We start from the raw sequence: 19,520 nt of genomic DNA, 5'->3' as shown, positions 1-19,520 counted from the left end.
TTATTTCAACTCTTCGGCCTGCCACTGGTCACTTGCCCACCTCCAACCTGAAATGCTTCGCTGACTTGCTCTAGAACTACATTGCAACCTCTCCTATCTCTTAAAGCCTATCTTTCCTCTTTAAAGGGGAACTTTTCATTTAAGACCAACAGTTCTGACATGCAGTCAGAACCACATTAGTTGGCCAATGTTTGGTTGATCTTTGACCCTGCCTAAACTGGCATCCCAATGAAGTCCTGGCTGCCTTTTATTTCACTTTTTTAAACAAAAGGGAGCCTCTCCTGATTAGAGTAACCTTATTTCAAAAACAGTGCTCCCTCTTATAATGTTTTATTTCTACTTTATTCCATGACCAGCCCCTCCACCTCACACCCTCAAATGGCGTCGTTTCCCCCTCCATCTAACGGCTTAAATACCGGGGCGGGCGCAGGGAGGGGGCGGGGACAGCCATCGCCACGCCCCCGCGACCAATCACGGCGGCCGTTTCTGCTTCGCCCATCGCGCGGCGGTGGCCCACCGTCCAATCAGCTCCCCATCACCTCCAGACCCCGCGCGGGGGGTGGGCGGCTCGAGCTTTCCCGCCAACGGTCGGAAGTCAAAATGAAGACCACGTGGTTGGGGTGGTTATTCAGCCCTTCCCGCCATTACAAGCCCCTTTCCCCAAAAATGCGTCGCAAAAAGGCATTAACATGGCTGAACGATATGGGGAGCTATCTTCTCAAAAGACGTGAAAATGAAGACATTAAGATGACTGAAAAAGAGAACATCTTAAAAGGCATTCGCAAGAAGAGAGCATATCTTCTTAAAAGGCCACGAGATGACTAAAAAGGATATATTTTCTCAAAAGGCATTAAAATGATTGATAACTAGAACACATCTTCCCAAATGACTGTAAAAGAGGACAAATGTTCTAAAATGCGTTAAGATACAGAACATGTCTTCTCAGAAGGCATTAAGATGACTGAAAAAGAGAACATATCTTCTTAAATGCAATAAGATAACCAAAATGAGGACGTATACAAACATATGAACTAGGAGCAGGAGTAGGCCGCAAGACCCTTCAAGGCTACTCCACCATACAATAAAATCATGGCTGATCTGATTGTAACCTCCTCCTACCCCTGATAACCTGTCACCCCCTTGTCCATCAAGAATCTGTATAGCTCTGCCTTAAAATTATTAAAAGACCTTGCTTCCACCGCCTTTAAAATAAGAGAGTTTCATGACCCATGACCCTCCGAGAGAAAAAAAACTCTCCTCATCTCTGTCTTAAATGAGTGACCCCTTATTTTTAAATAGTGACTCCTAGTTCTAGATTCTCCCACAAGAGAAAACATCCTCTCCACATCCACTGACCCCTCAGGATCATAAATGTTTCAATCAAGTCACCTCTTACTCTTCTAAACTCCATTGGAAACAAACCTAACCTGTTCAAAGTTTCCTCATAAGACAACCCACCCATTCCTGGTATTAGTCTAGTAAACCTTCACTGAACTGCTTCCAACGCACTTACATCCTTCCTTAAATAAGGTGACCAATACTGTGCACAGTAGTCCAGGTGTGGTCTCACCAGTGCCCTGTACAACCGAAGCATAACCTCACTACTTTTGTATTCAATTCACCTTGCATAAACTATTACATTCTATTAGCTTTCCTAATTACTTGTTGTATCTGCAAACTAACCTTTTGTGATTCATGCACTAGGACATCCAGATCATCCAGAATCTGAGGTCTCTGCAATCTCTCACCATTTAGATAATATGCTTCTTTTTTATTCTTCCTGCCAAAATGGACAATTTCACATTTGACCACATTATACTCCATTTGCCTGGTCTTTGTCCATTCACTTAACCTATCTATGTCTACCTTATTATGTCCTCTACACAGCTTACTTTCCTACCTATCTTTGTGTCGGCAGCAAATGTAGCCACCAAACCATCTGCCCCTTCATCCAAGTTATTTACATAAATTGTAAAAAGTTGACGTCCCAGCACTGATCCCTGAGGCACACCACTCGTCACATCCTGCCAACCAGAGAAAGATCCATTTATGGCTACCCTCTCTGTTTCCTGTTAGCCAGCCAATCTTCTATCCATACCAATACACCGCTACACCCATGAACGTTTATTTTCCACAATAGTGTTTGTGTGGCACCTTATCAAATGCCATCTGAAAATCTAAGTACAATTCATCTACCGGTTCCCCTTTATCCTTAGCACATGTGGCTCCTTCAAAGAACGCCAATAAATTGGTTAAACATGATTCCCCTTTCAAAACACCCTGTTGACTCTGCCTGATTGCTTTGAGTTTTTCTAAATGCCTTGCTATAATATCTTTAATAATAGCTTCTAACATTTTCCCTATGACAGATGTTAAGCTAACGAGCCTGTAGTTTCCTGCTTCCTGTCTCCCTCCCTTCTTGAATAAAGGAATCACATTTGCTATTTGCCTATCCAATAGAACCTTCCCAAAATCTGGAGAATTTTGAAAAGCTTCTTAAAAGACATTAAGATGATCAAATATCTCCTCAAATGCATGGAGGCAGCATATTATAAAGCATTAAGATGACTGAAAAAGAGAACATTTCTCAAAAGGCATTAAGATAATTGAACAAAGGAAAATATCTTCTTTAAAAGGCATTAAGATACGGAAAAAGGGAAAATATCTTAAGAAGCATTAAGAGGATTGAAAAAGAGGACATATTTCCTTAAAAGTCTTTAAGATTGCTAAAAAAGAACATAACCTCATCTAATTGCTGAAAAATTAGGAGGAAATATCGAAGGCAAGTTAATCAATGGTCAACACCAGGATGGTTAATCAAGGCTAAATAATTGCCTCCATGTCAAAACATGAGTTGTCTACACAGGCCATCAAGAGTCACTAAACTTTGAGGTGCAACCACCCACTAAAAACTTAAATGTAGCCCAAAGAGTTTCGGGGGGAGATGGCGGTGTAGTGGTACTGTCACTGGGCTAGTAATCCAGCGGTCCAGGCTAACGCTCAGGGGACACAGGGTCCAATCAAGAAGATTTAGCAGAAGCGACATATATTCAGAAACAGGAACCTGTCCTCTGCAGGCAAAAGGAACATGTCCAGGCATTGCACCTTTTTTTTTAGAATTAAACAAAAGCCTGGGGGGAAACAGTTCCCTTGGTACATTGTCCAAAGTAACACCTTGACCAATTTGCTAAGTGCAAGATGAAAATTTTCGCAGCATGTCTCCTCAACAATACACAACTCTTATCTATTCTAAACAATTTGGTAGATATGTTGCCTTTATAAAGCACCTTTCATGACATCCCAAGGCACTTTACAAGTCATTGAAGTACTTTTGAAGCGTAAGCACTGTCGCATTGTAGGATTATCAATGTGATTACTGCTTTTTTCAATGTCATTGGACAAGAGATAAATGCTCATGGCACAGTAGGGATAATTCCCCTGCTCTTCTTTGGAATAGTACCCTTGCGATCCTTTACATCCACCCGAGAGGGCAGATCGGGAGCCCTCGGTTAAAAGCCTCATACGGCAGTGCAGCATTCCCTCAGCACTGCATCAGGAGTGTCAGCCCAGCTTGTGCGCTCGAGTCACTGAACTGGGCCTTGAATCCACAACCGCTGACCCTGCGGCCAGGCTGCTTGCCAACAAGCTATGCTGGGTATACAGTCAGGGTTTGTATTCAAAAATCAGGGAGATTTGATTGAAGTGTTTACAAGATCCCGAACGGCCTTGACAAGGTAGATGTCGAAAGGATCTTTCCTCTTATGGGCGAGTCCAGAACTAGGGGGCACTGTTTTAAAATTAGAGGTCTCCCTTTTAGGACAGAGATGAGGAGAATTTTTTTCTCTGAGGGTTGTGTGACTTTCGAATTCTCTGCCTCAGAAGATGGTGGAGCCGGGGTAATTGAATATTTTTAAGACGGAGGTGGACAGATTCTTGTGAGGCAAGGGAATCAAAGGTTGCCGGGGTTAGATGGGACTGTGGAAATTGAAACACAAAAGGATCAGTCATGATCTTATTGAATGGCGGAGCAGACTCAAGGGGCTGAATGGTCCACTCCTGTTCCTATTTCTTATGTTCTAATGTTCCAATCTTGTCAATACTTCCTATGGGGAAAAACGTTAACATCTCCACTGTTAGAGGTGAATAAGATTAGGGCAGGTTTAGATAAAGTAGACACAGTAAAGCTGTTCCCATTAGCGAGGTAGAGGAGACACAGATTTGAGGTTTTGCACAGGAGATGCAGGGGAGATGTGAGGAAGAACTTCTTTACACAGCAAGTGGTAATGAACTTGCTGCCCACGAGGGTGGTGGAAGCAGAGACGATGAATGATTTCAAAAGGAAATTGGGTGGAAACCTGATGGAAAGAAACTTGCAGGGCTACGGTGATAGAGTCGGGGTTATGGGAATGACTGGATTGCTCTACAGAGGACCAGCATGGACTCGATGTGCCAAATGGCCTCCCTTCTAAGCAGTAATGGCTCATTGACTATCATCTGTGGCCTTATACCCTACTATTGAACAAAATGTTAAAGTCTCTTTTCCTACATATATCCCAAAACTTTCTACACAAATTTCCATTTGATTTTTCAACTCATTAAAACTTCTAGCATACAAATTGAAGCTTTAAAAAATTACACATTTCACATGATTATATTTATCCACAGGGTTTTTATTTGAAAGGGCTAACTTTTCTACACAACAGCAGCACAGAAACAGACCATTCGGCCCATCTGCTGCGTGCCAGTATTTCTGCTCCACATGAGCCTCCTCCCACCCCCTCACCTCATCCTTCTGCTCCTCTCTCTCTAACATCTCTCCAACTTCCCTTTAAACATATCTATGCTGTCCACCTCAACCCCTCCCTGTGGTAGCGATTTCCACATTCTCACCACTCGCTGGGAAATGAAGTTTCTTCCGCATTCCCCATTGGAGTTTCCATTCAAAAGGTCACAACCTCTTCCACCTCTTTGGGTTTAAGACTCAATATCCATTCACTTACAGCTGCATTTTTACTGTTTAAATATATATCAAAGTCTCCTTGGTGGCTGGAATATAATGGCACTGAGACAGATGAGTCACTGAATGCTCTGGTTCGACCCTCATCAATACGTGCATTACTTTTCAAAACTATTTAAATGAAATGTTGGAGGGGAAAACTATTTGTGTAGTGATTTAACATCTCCTACTTGGGCAGCCCTTCAAGGTTGAGGATGATTTGTTTCCACTCCAGTCTGATGGGTTCTAAGGTGGCTGAGAAGCCCAGTGTACGACCTGCAGACTGTGCCACAGGTAGCGGCGGCTGGCGATTGAAGGGTGGGGCGGATAGCTCCTCCATGGGTTTGTGCACTCTCTCGGACGCCTGTGCTTCCTTTTCACAAAAGAACCGCCTCCATCTATTTTGGTTGGTCACAAGCCAGGGACTCCCATGAGTTGGTGTTACTTATGGGGGGGGGGGGGGGTTTTGGCATGCAGAGGTGGTAGGGGGAAGAAACATCACTGAAGCATATACGCCATCCTCTCAGAAGTCTCCTGCCTCCACTGCGTTTAGCAGTTGCTTCCGGAGTCTGGTATCAGGCATATGAAAGACCTGTCCTGCACAACAGAGTGGGTTTGGAGTGATTTGCACCTCACCACTGGTCATACTGGCTTGGGAAGAGGAAGCTGGTGTTGGATGGCCTTTCTAGTTTAAAAAATAAACTGCAGGAATGATTACACATAATTATACTTTTGAGGGATTCTGCACAGAGGTGGTTGGATATTTGAGACTCATTTTTCAGATTTTTCCCCCAAACATTGGGAAGTCAAGATGCCAAATCTGCTGATGGTATAGCATATTAAATCATTCTGCTAGCATTGACACTACCCAGAGGGACTCAACTTGGTAATGATATCCTTTGTTTGCCAATATGCAAACATTTGAGGTTTAGTTGTCAGAACCCTTCAAGCCCACTTCAAACTTGCAGGCTTCCCCATCTAAAATGGAATCCAATTTATTGGCTGCGATCTCACCTTAAATATGGCCCTTCGAAAGAGGCTACCCTGAAGAAAACGTTCCCTATTTTCCTTCCTTTAAAGAAAGGAGACCAAGGAGCAGAATGTAAATGGTGTACAAAATTATGCATTTTATCTGTAATAGAGAGGGCCATGATGCAGAGTGGATATGAAGTATCCATTTGCCTCAGGAGCTCTGAGATTTGAGAAGACTGCTTAAGTGTGCTGATGCTCAGAGGCAGTGCACACATGTGTGTGCATTAATAAGAGTCAGGTTGTCTTGAGGTTTTGAAAGAAGCAAAGGATAGGGGTGTTAAGCTTGAAGTACAACTAACTAGGTTAGATTTAAAATTTGCATTTTGAGAAGTTGAGTTTGAATATCAAAGGGGAGTCAGAGGTACCAAAAAACATCTTTACATTTTGCAGGAGTTCCATAGGTAAAGAGAATTTTATTGATCTAAAAGCAAAGACAAGACAGAAACAAAAAAAATTGCTATGTGGAAGGATTTGAGTTTCAAAGAGTTGCAAGAACAATGGAACTGGGATGGAAGGGGAAAGAGTTTAGGATTAGAGATAGCTGGAGCTCTGGGCCCAGAGGATGCCATTTGAACCAGCTATCGAGTCAACAGAAAAAGTCCTGGGCTGAAAGAAGCAGTTTTATTCTGAAGTGGATTCCAATGTAGAGTGGAAGGTAGAAGGCATGCACTATGCCTTTATTAAAGCTACAACACTGTCTTGTTTAATGTTACTGGATTTTATAGTTAATCATCTATAAAAGGGACTGTTGCCTGGGAGATGATTACTTGTAGGTTAGACCAAGTAGGATTTACTTTTTTGGGGGAATGTTTTAAGTGTAAATAATCTTAAGTTTCCTTATTGTTGCTAATAAAACTTGGGATTTTAAAAAGTAAAATTACTGGATTTTTTTTTTACTGATATCAGTACATTGCCTTGCTTTCAGAATACAAAGGGTATAGCCCATAAGACAAGTTTCCCTGAGATTTGCTTTGCACAGCAATTAAACACCAGCTGTGGTTATTACAATGGAAGATGGTCACACTCCCAAGGACCTTCCTTGTAGCAAGGTATTTGGAGCCAAATGACTAGTGGACAACCAAAGCAATGGTTCAAGGATGCTTGTAGCCATGACAAAGGGCCTAACCATCAACAATTGCACCTGGGAATCAATTTTTATGGGTTGGCATGCTATGCCACAAATGGCAACAATCCCAATGTCACTTGACAGCTTCATGGTGCAGTGCCTGAGGCAGAATCTGTCTCTTGGCCTTCAAAAGAGAAATGTACACCAAGTGAAGACATCCCTCTGAATGGATCATTTGCTACCTGCCCACCATTGCTCACAGATTGACCTCACCAAGGGAATGCTGGTGTCCTTCAACAGCCAGGAGATGTCATTAGTAGAAGGATTAGATAGGCATAGAAACTGAACTAGCCAGTGTCAAGAGGTCAGAGGCCAGGAACCATGTGACAAGTAACTCATCTCCTGACTCCAAAACCTGTCCATCTGCAAGGCACAAGGAGTGATGGAATATTCCACTTGTCTGGATGAGTGCAGCCCCCACAACACTCAGGAAGCTTGACACCATCCAGGACAAAGCAGCTCTGCTTGATTGGCACCCCATCCACAAACATTCACTCCCTCCACCACACAGTAGCAGCAGGGTACCGTCTACAAGACACTGCAGGAATTCACCAAATTCCCTTCAACAGCACCTTCCAAACCCACATCCACCACCACCATCACCTAGAAGGTGAAGGGCAGCAGACACATGGGAACACCACCACTGGAAGTTCCCATCATTGTCACTCACTATCCAGAGTTGGAAATATATCAGCCATTCCTCCACTGTCATTGGGTTAAACTTCTGGAACTCCCTAACAGTGCTGTGGGTGTATCTGTATCACATGTATTGCAGTGGCTCAAGGCAGTTCACTACCACCCTCAAGGGCAACTAGGGATGGGTAATAAATGCTGGCCCAGCCCACAAAGCCCACATCCTATGAATGAAGTTTTAGAAATTGTGATGGGGTAGAGGCAGCAACTTTATACACAATTATTGGATGTGGACATCACTGGCTTGGCCAGCATTTATTGCCCATTGCTAATTGATCTTGTTCAGACATTAAGTCAGCCACATTGTTGTGGATCTGGAGTCACATGTAGGCTAGATAAGGACATCTTAAATGTCAGTGGACCAGACAGGACTTTACAAGAAGAAAAAAATTCAGACGTGGGGTCTATGTTTTTGTTTAAAAAGCAAATTCAAATTTCACCATTGGTATGTGAACATAGGTCCCCAGAGCATTACCCTGGGTCTCTGGAATACCAGCTTGGTGACAATATCACTATGCCACCACTTCCCCAAAAAGTGTGTGCTTGGAAATCTGTCATGCTGTAACCCACAAGGCTAGGGACCAATCCCAGTTGGCACAGACATGGGGCAAATTGCTTCATTATGCTGCAAATCAAAAATTGCTTTTAATGTTATCCAGGGTTTGGAAGTGTATACCTAATCTAGTTTTACAGAAACATAACTACACAGTTAGCATAGAGAAAAAAATTGAAGGATAAATGGACTCCAGGATAAATTGCATAACAAGTTATTCATTTTAATAAATCAATTCCTCATGGGTGACAGACAGCTCCAATACAAAAAGTCTTTGATGACCCACATACAAACCCACATTTGTGAAAACAGAATTTACAGGAAATTCTTGAACAGGAAAATGGAAAAAGGGGATGACAAACAGCAGCAGTTACAAGCAGCAGTTAACAAAATGTTGAAGTTTTTTAAAAAAAAAATACATATATTTAAGTCAACTGCAGTCAAACCCTTCACTAAAGCTACTTTGAAAAGTCAGATAACAGTCACTAACATTAATATTTTAATTTAAATTCTGAAGTTTCTCAAATAACTGTAGTGAGTTCAGTTATCAATTGGAAATAGACTGAAATGTTAAGTTGAGAATTTTGACACTCCCAATAGCATTCCTTTTGTGAAAAAATATAGGAGACTCACTCAGCTGTAATCTATGAGAAACAGCTTTGTTTACATTTTCAGCAAAAAAGTGAGTTTACCTGCATTAATCTGAAATCACAGCTTCCATTTCTTTTGCACACATTTGGCATTTCCTTTTTGAATCCTGGCCTTTCACCCACCAACTCCCCCTGCAGTGACTAGTTTCTAATATCTCCTCCTGTTGGGAGGAGGAAAGCAAAGCAGTGTCATCAATAGTCAGCCATTCTGCCCAAATATTGGGCTCAAGTAGTGTTGATGTGCTTGAAACAAAAAAAGGTTCAATTTAAGAAAAATTGAAGTGTTGCATCATATCCCCAACTGCTCGACAACCACACTGGACTCAGACTGAAGTCAAAAATATCACACCCATCACCTTCAAAAGTGGAGAGTCAGCAATTCAATCTACACTATGGCTTCCAAAGATGGTCATTGGCTGTTTAATGATGGTGTTTACTGTTACAACATCTACAAGAGCTATTGCTACTTTTAATATGTGAAGGATAGAAGAAATGATCCCCAATATTGCTTCAACATGTGAATGTACATTATAGCTTAAACTACTTACAAAAGAAAACACATCTGAGTTTTATTGTTCATTCAGACAAAGGGAGGGTCAGTCAATATGTTGCATTGACAACAGCTGGAGGGTTGCTGTAATGTGCTTAGGTGAAACTTCACACCCACCTAGCATGGTAGTGACCAGCTGCAGTGAAATACAGGTCTTGCTGTGCCTAGCCTTCAATTTTGGCCCATACCCATGTGGAATGCCAAGTAGAGTTTCATCTGCAAGCCAATCTCATTTAGTAGTTGACAGGTGAAGGTCTTGGGATGAAATGGATATGTTTTGTACTGAAGAGAAGGCATTGTGCATTAACAATCTTGGACTGGCAGAGCATGGAATGCCTCTGCAACAAGGTTACATCGCAGACTTGAGGAAAAAGAATAGGGAATTAAGCAATGTCACCCACTAGAGGATACCAACGTTGGTCTTTGATACTGAAGTTGAGGTTTCCTCTCCCTTCATTTGTCCCAAACACCATTAGATTGTTGGGCCTCAAACAATGTTATTTACCCCTCCGTACATCTACCATTTTCCTCTGAATCCGGTAGGCGTCGTCCATAAACTTCTCCAGCATGGTATCCAACAAGCAGATGGTGGAAGCCCCAGGCAGTTTCCCTCCAGGCAGGGTCTCAAGGAAGGGAATCCACTTCATGTAGTGGTTGGAGACCGGCGCATTGTTCTCCGTCCACTTCAGCAGCTCCTCCGTGACGGCCTCCTCCGTCAGCACCCTCGCCATCGTGGTCTGGATCTCATCCGAGAGGACAGAGGTCGGCCGGCGAATCAGCTTGGCCCTTTTGCTCAAGGCTGGGTGGTCCAGCTCGAACAGGACACGGTAAAGCCTGATCTCATCGTACAGAAAGTGGATATTGGCCTGGTAAGGCAGATCTTCGACTGGGATGGGGTCAATGACACAGCTGTAGACCGCCGACACTGGAATGAACTCCCTCATAGAGTCCTTCAGCTCCATCTTGTTGGCCAGGTAGTACAGGGAGAGCAGCAGGGCGTGTTTCTGGAGTGGAGGTGAGGAATTTCTCTGCAGAGCCTGGATGCACTTCAGAAAGTCAAATCTGTCAACATGGTGGCAGGAGACACAGAAGAAGTGAGCAGTCGCGTATTCCATGTCCAGGTTTGCAAAGTTGTCGGCAGTGACAACACGCAGGATGTCCTCAGTGAACTTCTTGTTCTTGTAGTCAGGAGCGTTCAAGTCAATCTTGGTACGGATGAAGTAGAACTGCTTGCCAACCCGCCTGAGCTCGCTGGCAAGGGCTGCGGCCTCCTGCGTGAACCACGTCGATGACAGGATGAAGAAGCCGATGTACTTGTCGATTTCCACTGCCTTCAGGTAGTCACTGGACGAGAAGTTGGACCCCTCAATGCTGGGCAGCTCCCAGAACACAGAGCTGGGGTTTCCTGGCCGGCTGTAAGGTGCTGGCTTTGCCACTTGTTGGTCAGGGCCAGTGGGTGCTGCACCATCTTCACCATCCTTGAAACCCATGACGGAATTAATAAAGGCAGACTTCCCCACTCTCGGGATCCCGGTGACCGCCACATGAACTGTCACGCTTTCCACTCTGCTCTTCTCAGCTTTCACCAAAGATGCCACTTCAGATACCCCACCATGGCTCATGGCATCTGAAAACCTTCCTATAATCTCTGCAATTTCCAAATCCATGCTCGTAAACTGGGAGAAAAATAAACCATAGTTAGAATCTAATCTACAACTTAGAACAAAGAACGAACACATCAACGAACTCCAAGAGTCCTCCTGCCATTTCTAAGACCCACAAACACCTGGGAGGAGAGGGATTGGAGGTGGTAGCATAGTGGAATCATCATAGACTACTAATGCATAGACCCAGGGCAATGCCCTTTGGACCCAGGTTCAAACTGTCATGGCAGACGGTGGAATTAGAATTCAATAAAAATCTGGAACTGAAAATCTAGTGATGGCCATGAACCCATCTGGTTCACTAATGCCCTTGCAGGAAAGAAATCTGCTGCTGTCCTTACCTGGTCTGGCCTACATGCAGTTAATTCTAAATTGCCCCCTGAAAATGCTGGCCTAGCCAGTGACATGCACACCCCATGAATGAATAAAAAATATAACTCAAGGCCAACTGAGAGGTCATTTTTTCTTCAGGCCTTGAGGATCAAGGTCACTGTGTAGATGGGGGCCTGATTTTAATCCCTTGCATGCTAGTCTGTTAGATACAACGACAAGATTTGTCACACAAGGAGACCATTCGATCTGTCAACTGAGCAATTCAGCTAGTGCCATTCCCCTGTAGTCCTGCACATTCTGCTGTCCTGTAGCCAAGACCTCACTGTATTTTTTATAAAAAGTATGTAGCTAAATTACATTGTAAAACTGGATAAAGACTTTCAAATGACTGGAACCATTACTGGCTGACTCAAACAAAAGGAACTTCCTGGCATTGAGAACAGCTGCCAGCTTGTTATCTCTGAAGAGATGCCAATGATTATTGTGACTGCAGAGATCAAAACCAAGGGAATTGTACAAAGACCAATTACATTTCTAGGGTCAAGGCCTGGCCAACAGAGATGACCAGCCTGATAATTCAAAGGACCCCAAAACCTCTTGCAAATGATTAATGATTGAGACATTAACCATCAAGAATCCAGACTAAGGCATATAAATCCTTTGTCCAAACCAAAGTGGAGAAGTGGGAGTCATTTCACATGATTCCCCCACCACCGTAGCTGGGAGAACCAGTTACTCTGTCTTGTGGAGCTGTGAAGCAGATTGCTATCTTCCAAAGAGCAAGTGGCAGCAGAGCCAGGACTCTGTCCAAGTTTAAATTGCCCTGGCCCCCATCTACACTGTTCCTACTGGAACGTACTGTACCAGCACCTACAAGACTAATTCATCTCCATGTGCTGATCTCATCATGGAAGTTCTGCACACTGGAAAATTGAATTATCCAGCATTAATCTTCAATCTGCTGACTGTGAAAGGAATACATCATTGGACCTTTGATTCTGGACTCCAGTGAAATAATATTTTCTGTGGTCATTGCCCTGTATTTCTTCCTTTATCCCTCTTGTATGAATGTAAAAGTAGCTGGGGAGGGGGGTGTGGTGTGGCAAACCCTCCTTCCTGCTTTGTGCATGTAAAATAAACTACTCCTCCGATTCCACCCTCGTGTTTGCTGTGGAGTGCTTAATAAAAATTGGATCACATCAAAACTGAGGCTTGGGCAAAAAATGCCACTACTTTTGAAATCATTCATCACCTCTGCTTCCACCACCCCAGTGTTCAAAAAATAATGTTCTTCACACTACTCTTCCACCCCCTCCCCCCTCACCCCGTCTTAGCTAAAATCTGTTCCCAGTCCTTGGTATTATCAGCTTTTCATCGTACAGGTAAAAAAAATGGAAAAGCTGGGATTGCTCTCTTGAGCATGGAGACGCTTAAGACGACATTGAGGTTGTCAAAAATATCACAAACCGTTTAATGGAAGCAGAGTTAGATTTTAAACGGGGATTGCTGAAAAAGCTGCAGCAACACGAGAAAGTTATTTTTAAATGGTTGTGAAATGATGGCAGCAGATTCTAAAATGAATATTCCTTTTTGTGGAACTTTAAGGCTACAGGGTTACACAAAAGCAGAACTAATCAGGTATGGGTCAGTACCTGCAGGACAGGCTGAACGGCCTCCCCATGCTGTCCAAATGCAGAAACTGTTTAGCCTGCAGATGGCCAACAGTGATGGTCTAGCATTCAGCTGGACGGCAGGGTAAATAAACACAGGATTAATTATATCTAATGGAGGCATTTCCCATATGTAAGAAGTCAGTCAACCAAACCCATTTCTACTCAGATGTACAGAGGACAACTGCAAGGCACAGGGCCCTCTATGACCAGTTGTCTATTTAAGTGTGCGGGTAAATCATTTCTTCAAAAGACCTCAAGCAGGCTATCAGGGTCATTGACCAGAGGAAGTCAATTCTGACAGCACAGAACTAAACAGACCACTCAAATTCCACCTTTTGATTTGCACATCAATCCAAGAAATACTACGATGCACTGTAAAGATACTTTTGGCATTGTAAGATGACAACACTTGGCCCGTTGTGTCTGCACTGGCTCTCTGAAAGAGAATTCTGCCTAGTCCCACTCCTCTGCCTTATCCCTGTAACCTTGCACACTTTTCAGTGAGCAATCCAATTCCCCTTTGAATAGCTCGGTTGAACTTATCTCCACCACCCTTTCAGGAAGTTCATTCCAGACACCAACCACCCTCCGGGTGAAAAGATTTTCCTCATCACATTTGCTCCTTTTCCCACAATTAGTTTGAATCTGTGCCCTCTAGTTCTTGATGTTCTCTTGAGTGGGAACGGTTTCTCACTATTTACCCTGCCCATACCCCTCAGGATCTTGAATCTTTCATCTAGTCTCTTCTCAGCCTCATTTTCTCCAAGAGAGTCCCTGCTTATCCTTGTAGCTACAGTTCTTCATCCTAGGAATCATTGAGAATCTAGAGAATATATCAATCAATATTTTCTTGGAAACAAGGTATTAACAACCCCTCCTGCCCACACCAGTGGTAATGCCTCCTCCCACCTAACTCAGTATACCTCTTTATTCCCATTTTCCTAATGTATTTAAAAAGGGGGAAGATGGATAAATACATCTACACTATTCACCTCAACCACTCCCTGAGAGCGAGTTCCAAATTCTCCCCCACTATCTGGGTGAAGAAGTTCCTCCTGAATTCATTAGTAAGAATCTTATATTGATGAACCCTAGATCTGGCCTCACCCATTACAATCACATTCATATGGTTAAAGACCCCAGTCAGCATCTAAAAGATGATTACTAGGGAACATGATTGTTTGTTTTTTGAGAATCACCCAATCCAAAATATTCAATTTAGAACAAAAAGTCAGATTTTTCATTGAAAAATAATGTAACATTACAACTCAGTCAGAACTCTAGACTAGTAACTCAAATTAATGAACATCATTGTCAGGAAAATCAATAACATTTCAAATCATTTGTGCAAAGCTGCTCAATAGCTTGATTAATCTATCCCTGTAGTGCTTAGCACATTTAGATTTAACATATCTCCACCAAGATAGCATTATTCAACTAAGATTACATCATGCTAAAAAAAAAGGGACTGGAAATTAATTACAGACACCCAACATCACCTTCCCTCTCCCACAAACCATTTCTATCTCAGTTTCAAGTCAGCTTTCTGGTTTAAGCTGGAGGCCAACAGCTCCAACAAACATTAGCCATATTAAAAAGGAGGATCAGCTCTGCACTACCAGTCACACTTACAGGATAAAAAGGTAGCTCTTTCAAATAAGAGAGCACAAATAACCTTCTTCCTCTTGGACATGTTACTCCATGAATCATTCAGTAAGAAACTTTAATGGTTTTGGAAAAGCTGAGCTCACTGGAAACAATCAGAACCTCCCTAATTTGTTTAGTGAAAGGACAGACAAGGAGTTGCTCAGCAATTCAAATTGCCAAAAACGCAAAGGGAATGTTGCTTCAAGAGCTTTAGGTTCCTCACTCACCACAGAAGTAACAAGCATGCTAAAAAGATAATAGTAGTGCTATGACCAAGAGATGAGGAAAAGAACCCATTATTTCCCCCTCAATAGCTCACAACAACTGTTACCAGCCATTTTAATTCTCTACCTTGCTCTCACTCCAACTTCTGTCCTCAGCCTACTCCACTGTTCCAGTGAAGCCCAAGAAACAGTACTTTATCTTTCAAATCAGACACTACCTACAGCCTTCAAAGTTCAACGATTTCAGATTAATCTCTGCCCCCATTTTGTTTCCTTTGCCAGTTTCACTTTTACTTTTAAGCATTCAGACAATAGCTGCTTTTAAATATTCTGCCATTCACACCTATAGACACATTTTGTTTCTTTACTTATCCCAAAACTAATTCCCTTGACATCACACCATGAAACCTCTCATCCTTCAATCACTTACATTTCAATTTTGAAAACAATCATCACCACTTGCTGAAAATCTATCCCATTTCTAACTTTACTCAGTTCTGATAAAAGGGCATCAACCTGAAACATTAACTCCACTTGATTTTCTCCTTTCTCGCCACAGATAGTGCCCAGCCTGCTGATTGCTTCCAGCATTTCCTGTTTGTCTTCAACTGGAGACCCATCATCCACTTACTTGTCTGAATATCCACCCAATCACATAACTATGCCAAATGCTCCCACAGCTTTTATATAATGCTAATTGATCTCTTCTGACTACTTAACTGAAGCAGCTATGTCAATTTGAAAAAGGTGCAGCCCAGTTTCCATTGACTCATTGTCACCTCTTAAGAATATTTATTATCTAACATCTCCACCATCTCATTGAGCCAATTATTGGTTAATGGAAGCAAAGGGGCATCCAAAGTGACTAACTTAACTCAGAAACCAGCTGTGAAATGTTGCATCCACTTAGACATGATAATGGTCAAGGGAAATGGCCACCCACTGGGACACAACAGTTAAATAATAGTCAGGGAGCAGGGGGTAGCAATCTCGCCCCTGAATTAAAAGGGTATTAAAAGATCTGTAGTCCCACTCCAAAGACTTGATCACAACATCAAGTCTCACACTCCCCAGTGCCAGTACTGAAGGTATGCTGCCCTGTCAGAGGGCCAGTACTGAGAGAATGCTGCCCTGTCAGAGGATCAGTACTGAGGATCATCTGCACTGTCAGAGGGTCAGTACTGAGGATCATCTGCATTGTCAGAGGGTCAGTACTGAGGATCATCTGCACTGTCAGAGGGTCAGTACTGAGGATCATCTGCACTGTCAGAGGGTCAGTACTAAGGATCATCTGCACTGTCAGAGGGTCAGTACTGAGGATCATCTGCACTGTCAGAGGGCCAGTACTGAGGGAGTGCTGCACTGTCAGAGGGCCAGTACTGCGGGAGTGCTACACTGTCAGTGGTCCAGTACTGTGGGAGTGCTGCACTGTCACAGGGTCAGCACTGAGGGAGCGCTGCACTGTTGGAGGGTCAGTAATAAGGGAGCGCTGCACTATTGGAGGGTCAGTACTGAGGAAGTGCTGTCCTGTCGGAGCGTCAGTACTGAGGGAGTGCAGCACTGTCAGAAGATGAGTACCGAGGGAATGCTGCACTGTTGGAGGGTCAGTACTGAGGGAGTGCAGCACTGCCGGAGAGTCAGTAATGAGGGAGAGCTACCCTGTCGGAGGGTGAGTACTGAGGGAATGCTGCACTGTCAGAGGGATGACAATTGGATGACATATGAAACTGAGGCCCTGTCTTCTCCAGTTGGCATTAAGCAGCTAATTCTCTTCAAAAGAATTGCTTCTTACCTTTGATCTGCTCCATGCAAACCACCTTCCTGTGGAACTAAGAAATTATTGGGATGGATCAATGATTACTGGCCATCTTCTAATTGTCTCTATCAACGTATGACGTTTTGTACCCTAATCCTCTAAATATATACACACAGGGCTAGGAATTGGTATAGTTAAAATTAAAAACTTTTTTTTGAAAATTAAAGATAGTTTGTCCTGATGTAAAATTGTTTCTTTTAATTCTTTCATTTATTGCCCATCCCTAATTGCCCTTGAGGAGGTGGTGGTGAGCTGTCTTCTTGAACAGCTGCAGTCCCTGTGGTGTAGGTACACCCACAGTGCTGTTAGTGAGAGAGTTCCAGAGATAGTGAAGGAACGGCGATATATTTCCAAGTCAGGATGATATGTGACGTGGAGGAGAACTTCCAGGTGGTGGAGTTCCCATATATCTCCTGTCCTTGTCATTCGAGGCAGTGCAGGTTGCAGGTTTGGGACGTACTGTCGAAGTACTTGGTGAGTTGCTGCAGTGCATCTTGTAGATGGTACACACTGCTGCCACTGTGCATCTCTGGTGGAGCGAGTGAATGTTTTTGGATGTGGTGCCATTCAAACGGGCTGCTTTGCCCTGGATGCTGTCGAGCTTCTTGTGTGCTGTGGGAGCTGCACTCATACAGGCAAGTGAAGAGTATTCCATCACACTCCTGACTAGTGCCTAGTAGATAGTGGACAGGCTTTGGAGAGTCAGGAGGTGAGTTACTCACCTGAGAATCCCCAATCTGTAGCTCTCATAGCTACAGTATTTATATGGCTGGTCCAGTTCAGTTTCTGGTCAAAGGTAACCTCCCAGGATGTTGATAGTGGGGGATTCAGTGATGGTAATGTCATTGAACATCAATGGGAGATGGTTAGATTTTCTCTTGTTGGCAATTGTCATTGACTGGCACTTAATGATTCACAAATTTTACTTAATGAAATGGTTCAAATTGTTCATCCCCCAAGATGCTCCTGAGTTTAGTGTGTCACTGTACAATTTAGCTGAATGCACAGCTAAGGTTCTACTGAATGGCGAACTTTAATCTGTCAGACAATAGATTATTAGGCAAGAAGGGGCCAGCATGGAGCAGAAGGAGAATATTCAGCCCCTCGGGCCTGCTCTGCCATTCAGTAAGATCGTAGCTGATCTTCTAGCTTACTCCACTTCTTCGTCCGACATATCCCCATATCCCTTAATATCCAAAAACGTATCAATCTCAGTCCTGAATATACTCAACGAATGAGCATGCACGGTTTTCTGGGGCAGGGAATTCCAAAGGTTCACAATGCTCTGAGCGAAGAAGTTTCTCCTCATCTCGGTCCAAAATTGTCAAGCCTTTATCCTGAGACTGTGCCCCGCCCCCCCCCTCCTCCCCCCCACCACCAAGTTCTGCCTCTCCAGCCAGGGGGGAAATCCTGACTTGGAAATATATAGCCGCCCCTTCCCTGTCATTGAGTCAAAACCCTGGAATTCCCTCCCTAACAGCACTGTGGGTGTACCTACACCACATGGACTGCAGCGGTTCAAGAAGGCAGTTCACCACCACCTTCTCAAGAGGAAATTAGGGATGGGAAATAAATACTGGCCCAGCCAACGAAGCCCACATCCTGTGAACTAATTTTTTTAAAAAAGTGATTGCTTATTGTCTCAAATTCTAACTTGATGGTGGACAGATTGGCATGTGGCATTTTTTCAGGTACCATCTCGTTTATTGGACAGCTTTGCTGAATCATCTTGCACAGTGTGCATGATTAGAGGTCTATAAAGAGTTGAGCTTTCCATCACAATCTGTAAAGTAAGACAAGGACGGAGGTCACATCTCTACCCAAACGGGAATCAGGATAATTGCGTTTATTTCTCAGTATATTCACTGCTTCTAGGCATTATGCCGTCAAAGAGTGGATTAAGGAGAAGAAAAGGTTTGCAGTGCCATTAAATTAGAGCACAGACGATGGCCATTTCGCCCATTGTGACTGTGCTGGCTCCCTGAAAGAACAGTCATGCAAGATCTAGTACAATCACGTTGCTTTTATATTCTGTGCCTCCATTTATAAACTCAAGGAACCCATATGCTTTCATTACCATCTTATCAACTCTGTTGAGTTGAACAGTAGCCTTGTGGTCATGTTATTGGATGAATAATCAAGAGACGTGAGTTCAAATCCCACCGTGGCAGGAAGGAATTTAAATTAGGTTCATTAAATAAATCTGGAAGTAACAGTGATCATGATACTATCATTCTTGTTGTAAAAACCCATCTGGTTCACTCATGCCCTTTAGGGAAGGAAATCTGCCATCCTTACCCGGTCTGGCCTGCATGTGATTCCAGAACCACAGCAATGTGGTTCACTCCTAGCTGCCCTCTGCAATGGACCAGCAAGCCACTCAGTGGTATTCAAGAAAGTAAATCCCCATCATCTTCTCAAGGGGAAATGAGGGAAGGGCAATAAATGCCAGCCATGAATGAATGGAAAGTAAGGGACCTGCCACCTTTAAGTTTGGGCTAATGTCTTTCTGCTCATCTGCACATGACCCATACGTTACATTTCGTGGTGGCACAATGATCAA

The 19,520-nt window shown here is 43.3% G+C and overlaps 1 protein-coding gene across 1 annotated transcript; it reads right to left on the bottom strand.

Annotated features, from left to right (window-relative positions):
• Nucleotides 1-942: 942 nt before the first annotated feature.
• On the bottom strand, nucleotides 943-18,131 carry LOC121270328 (interferon-inducible GTPase 5-like). The gene is made up of 5 exons (XM_041175623.1): nucleotides 18,112-18,131; nucleotides 11,955-12,084; nucleotides 10,122-11,276; nucleotides 6,394-6,449; nucleotides 943-961 (listed from the first exon to the last, which is right to left on the bottom strand). The coding sequence occupies exons 1-5, from the start codon at nucleotides 18,129-18,131 to the stop codon at nucleotides 943-945; spliced, it is 1,380 nt and encodes a 459-aa protein (XP_041031557.1).
• Between the last annotated feature and the right edge of the window lie 1,389 nt (nucleotides 18,132-19,520).

The sequence above is a fragment of the Carcharodon carcharias genome, chromosome 27 (assembly GCF_017639515.1).
Source record: "Carcharodon carcharias isolate sCarCar2 chromosome 27, sCarCar2.pri, whole genome shotgun sequence".
Classification (NCBI taxonomy): Eukaryota; Metazoa; Chordata; class Chondrichthyes; order Lamniformes; family Lamnidae; genus Carcharodon; species Carcharodon carcharias.
Note: the sequence above shows the minus strand (reverse complement) of the source record. Positions and strands in the feature narration are given on the sequence as shown.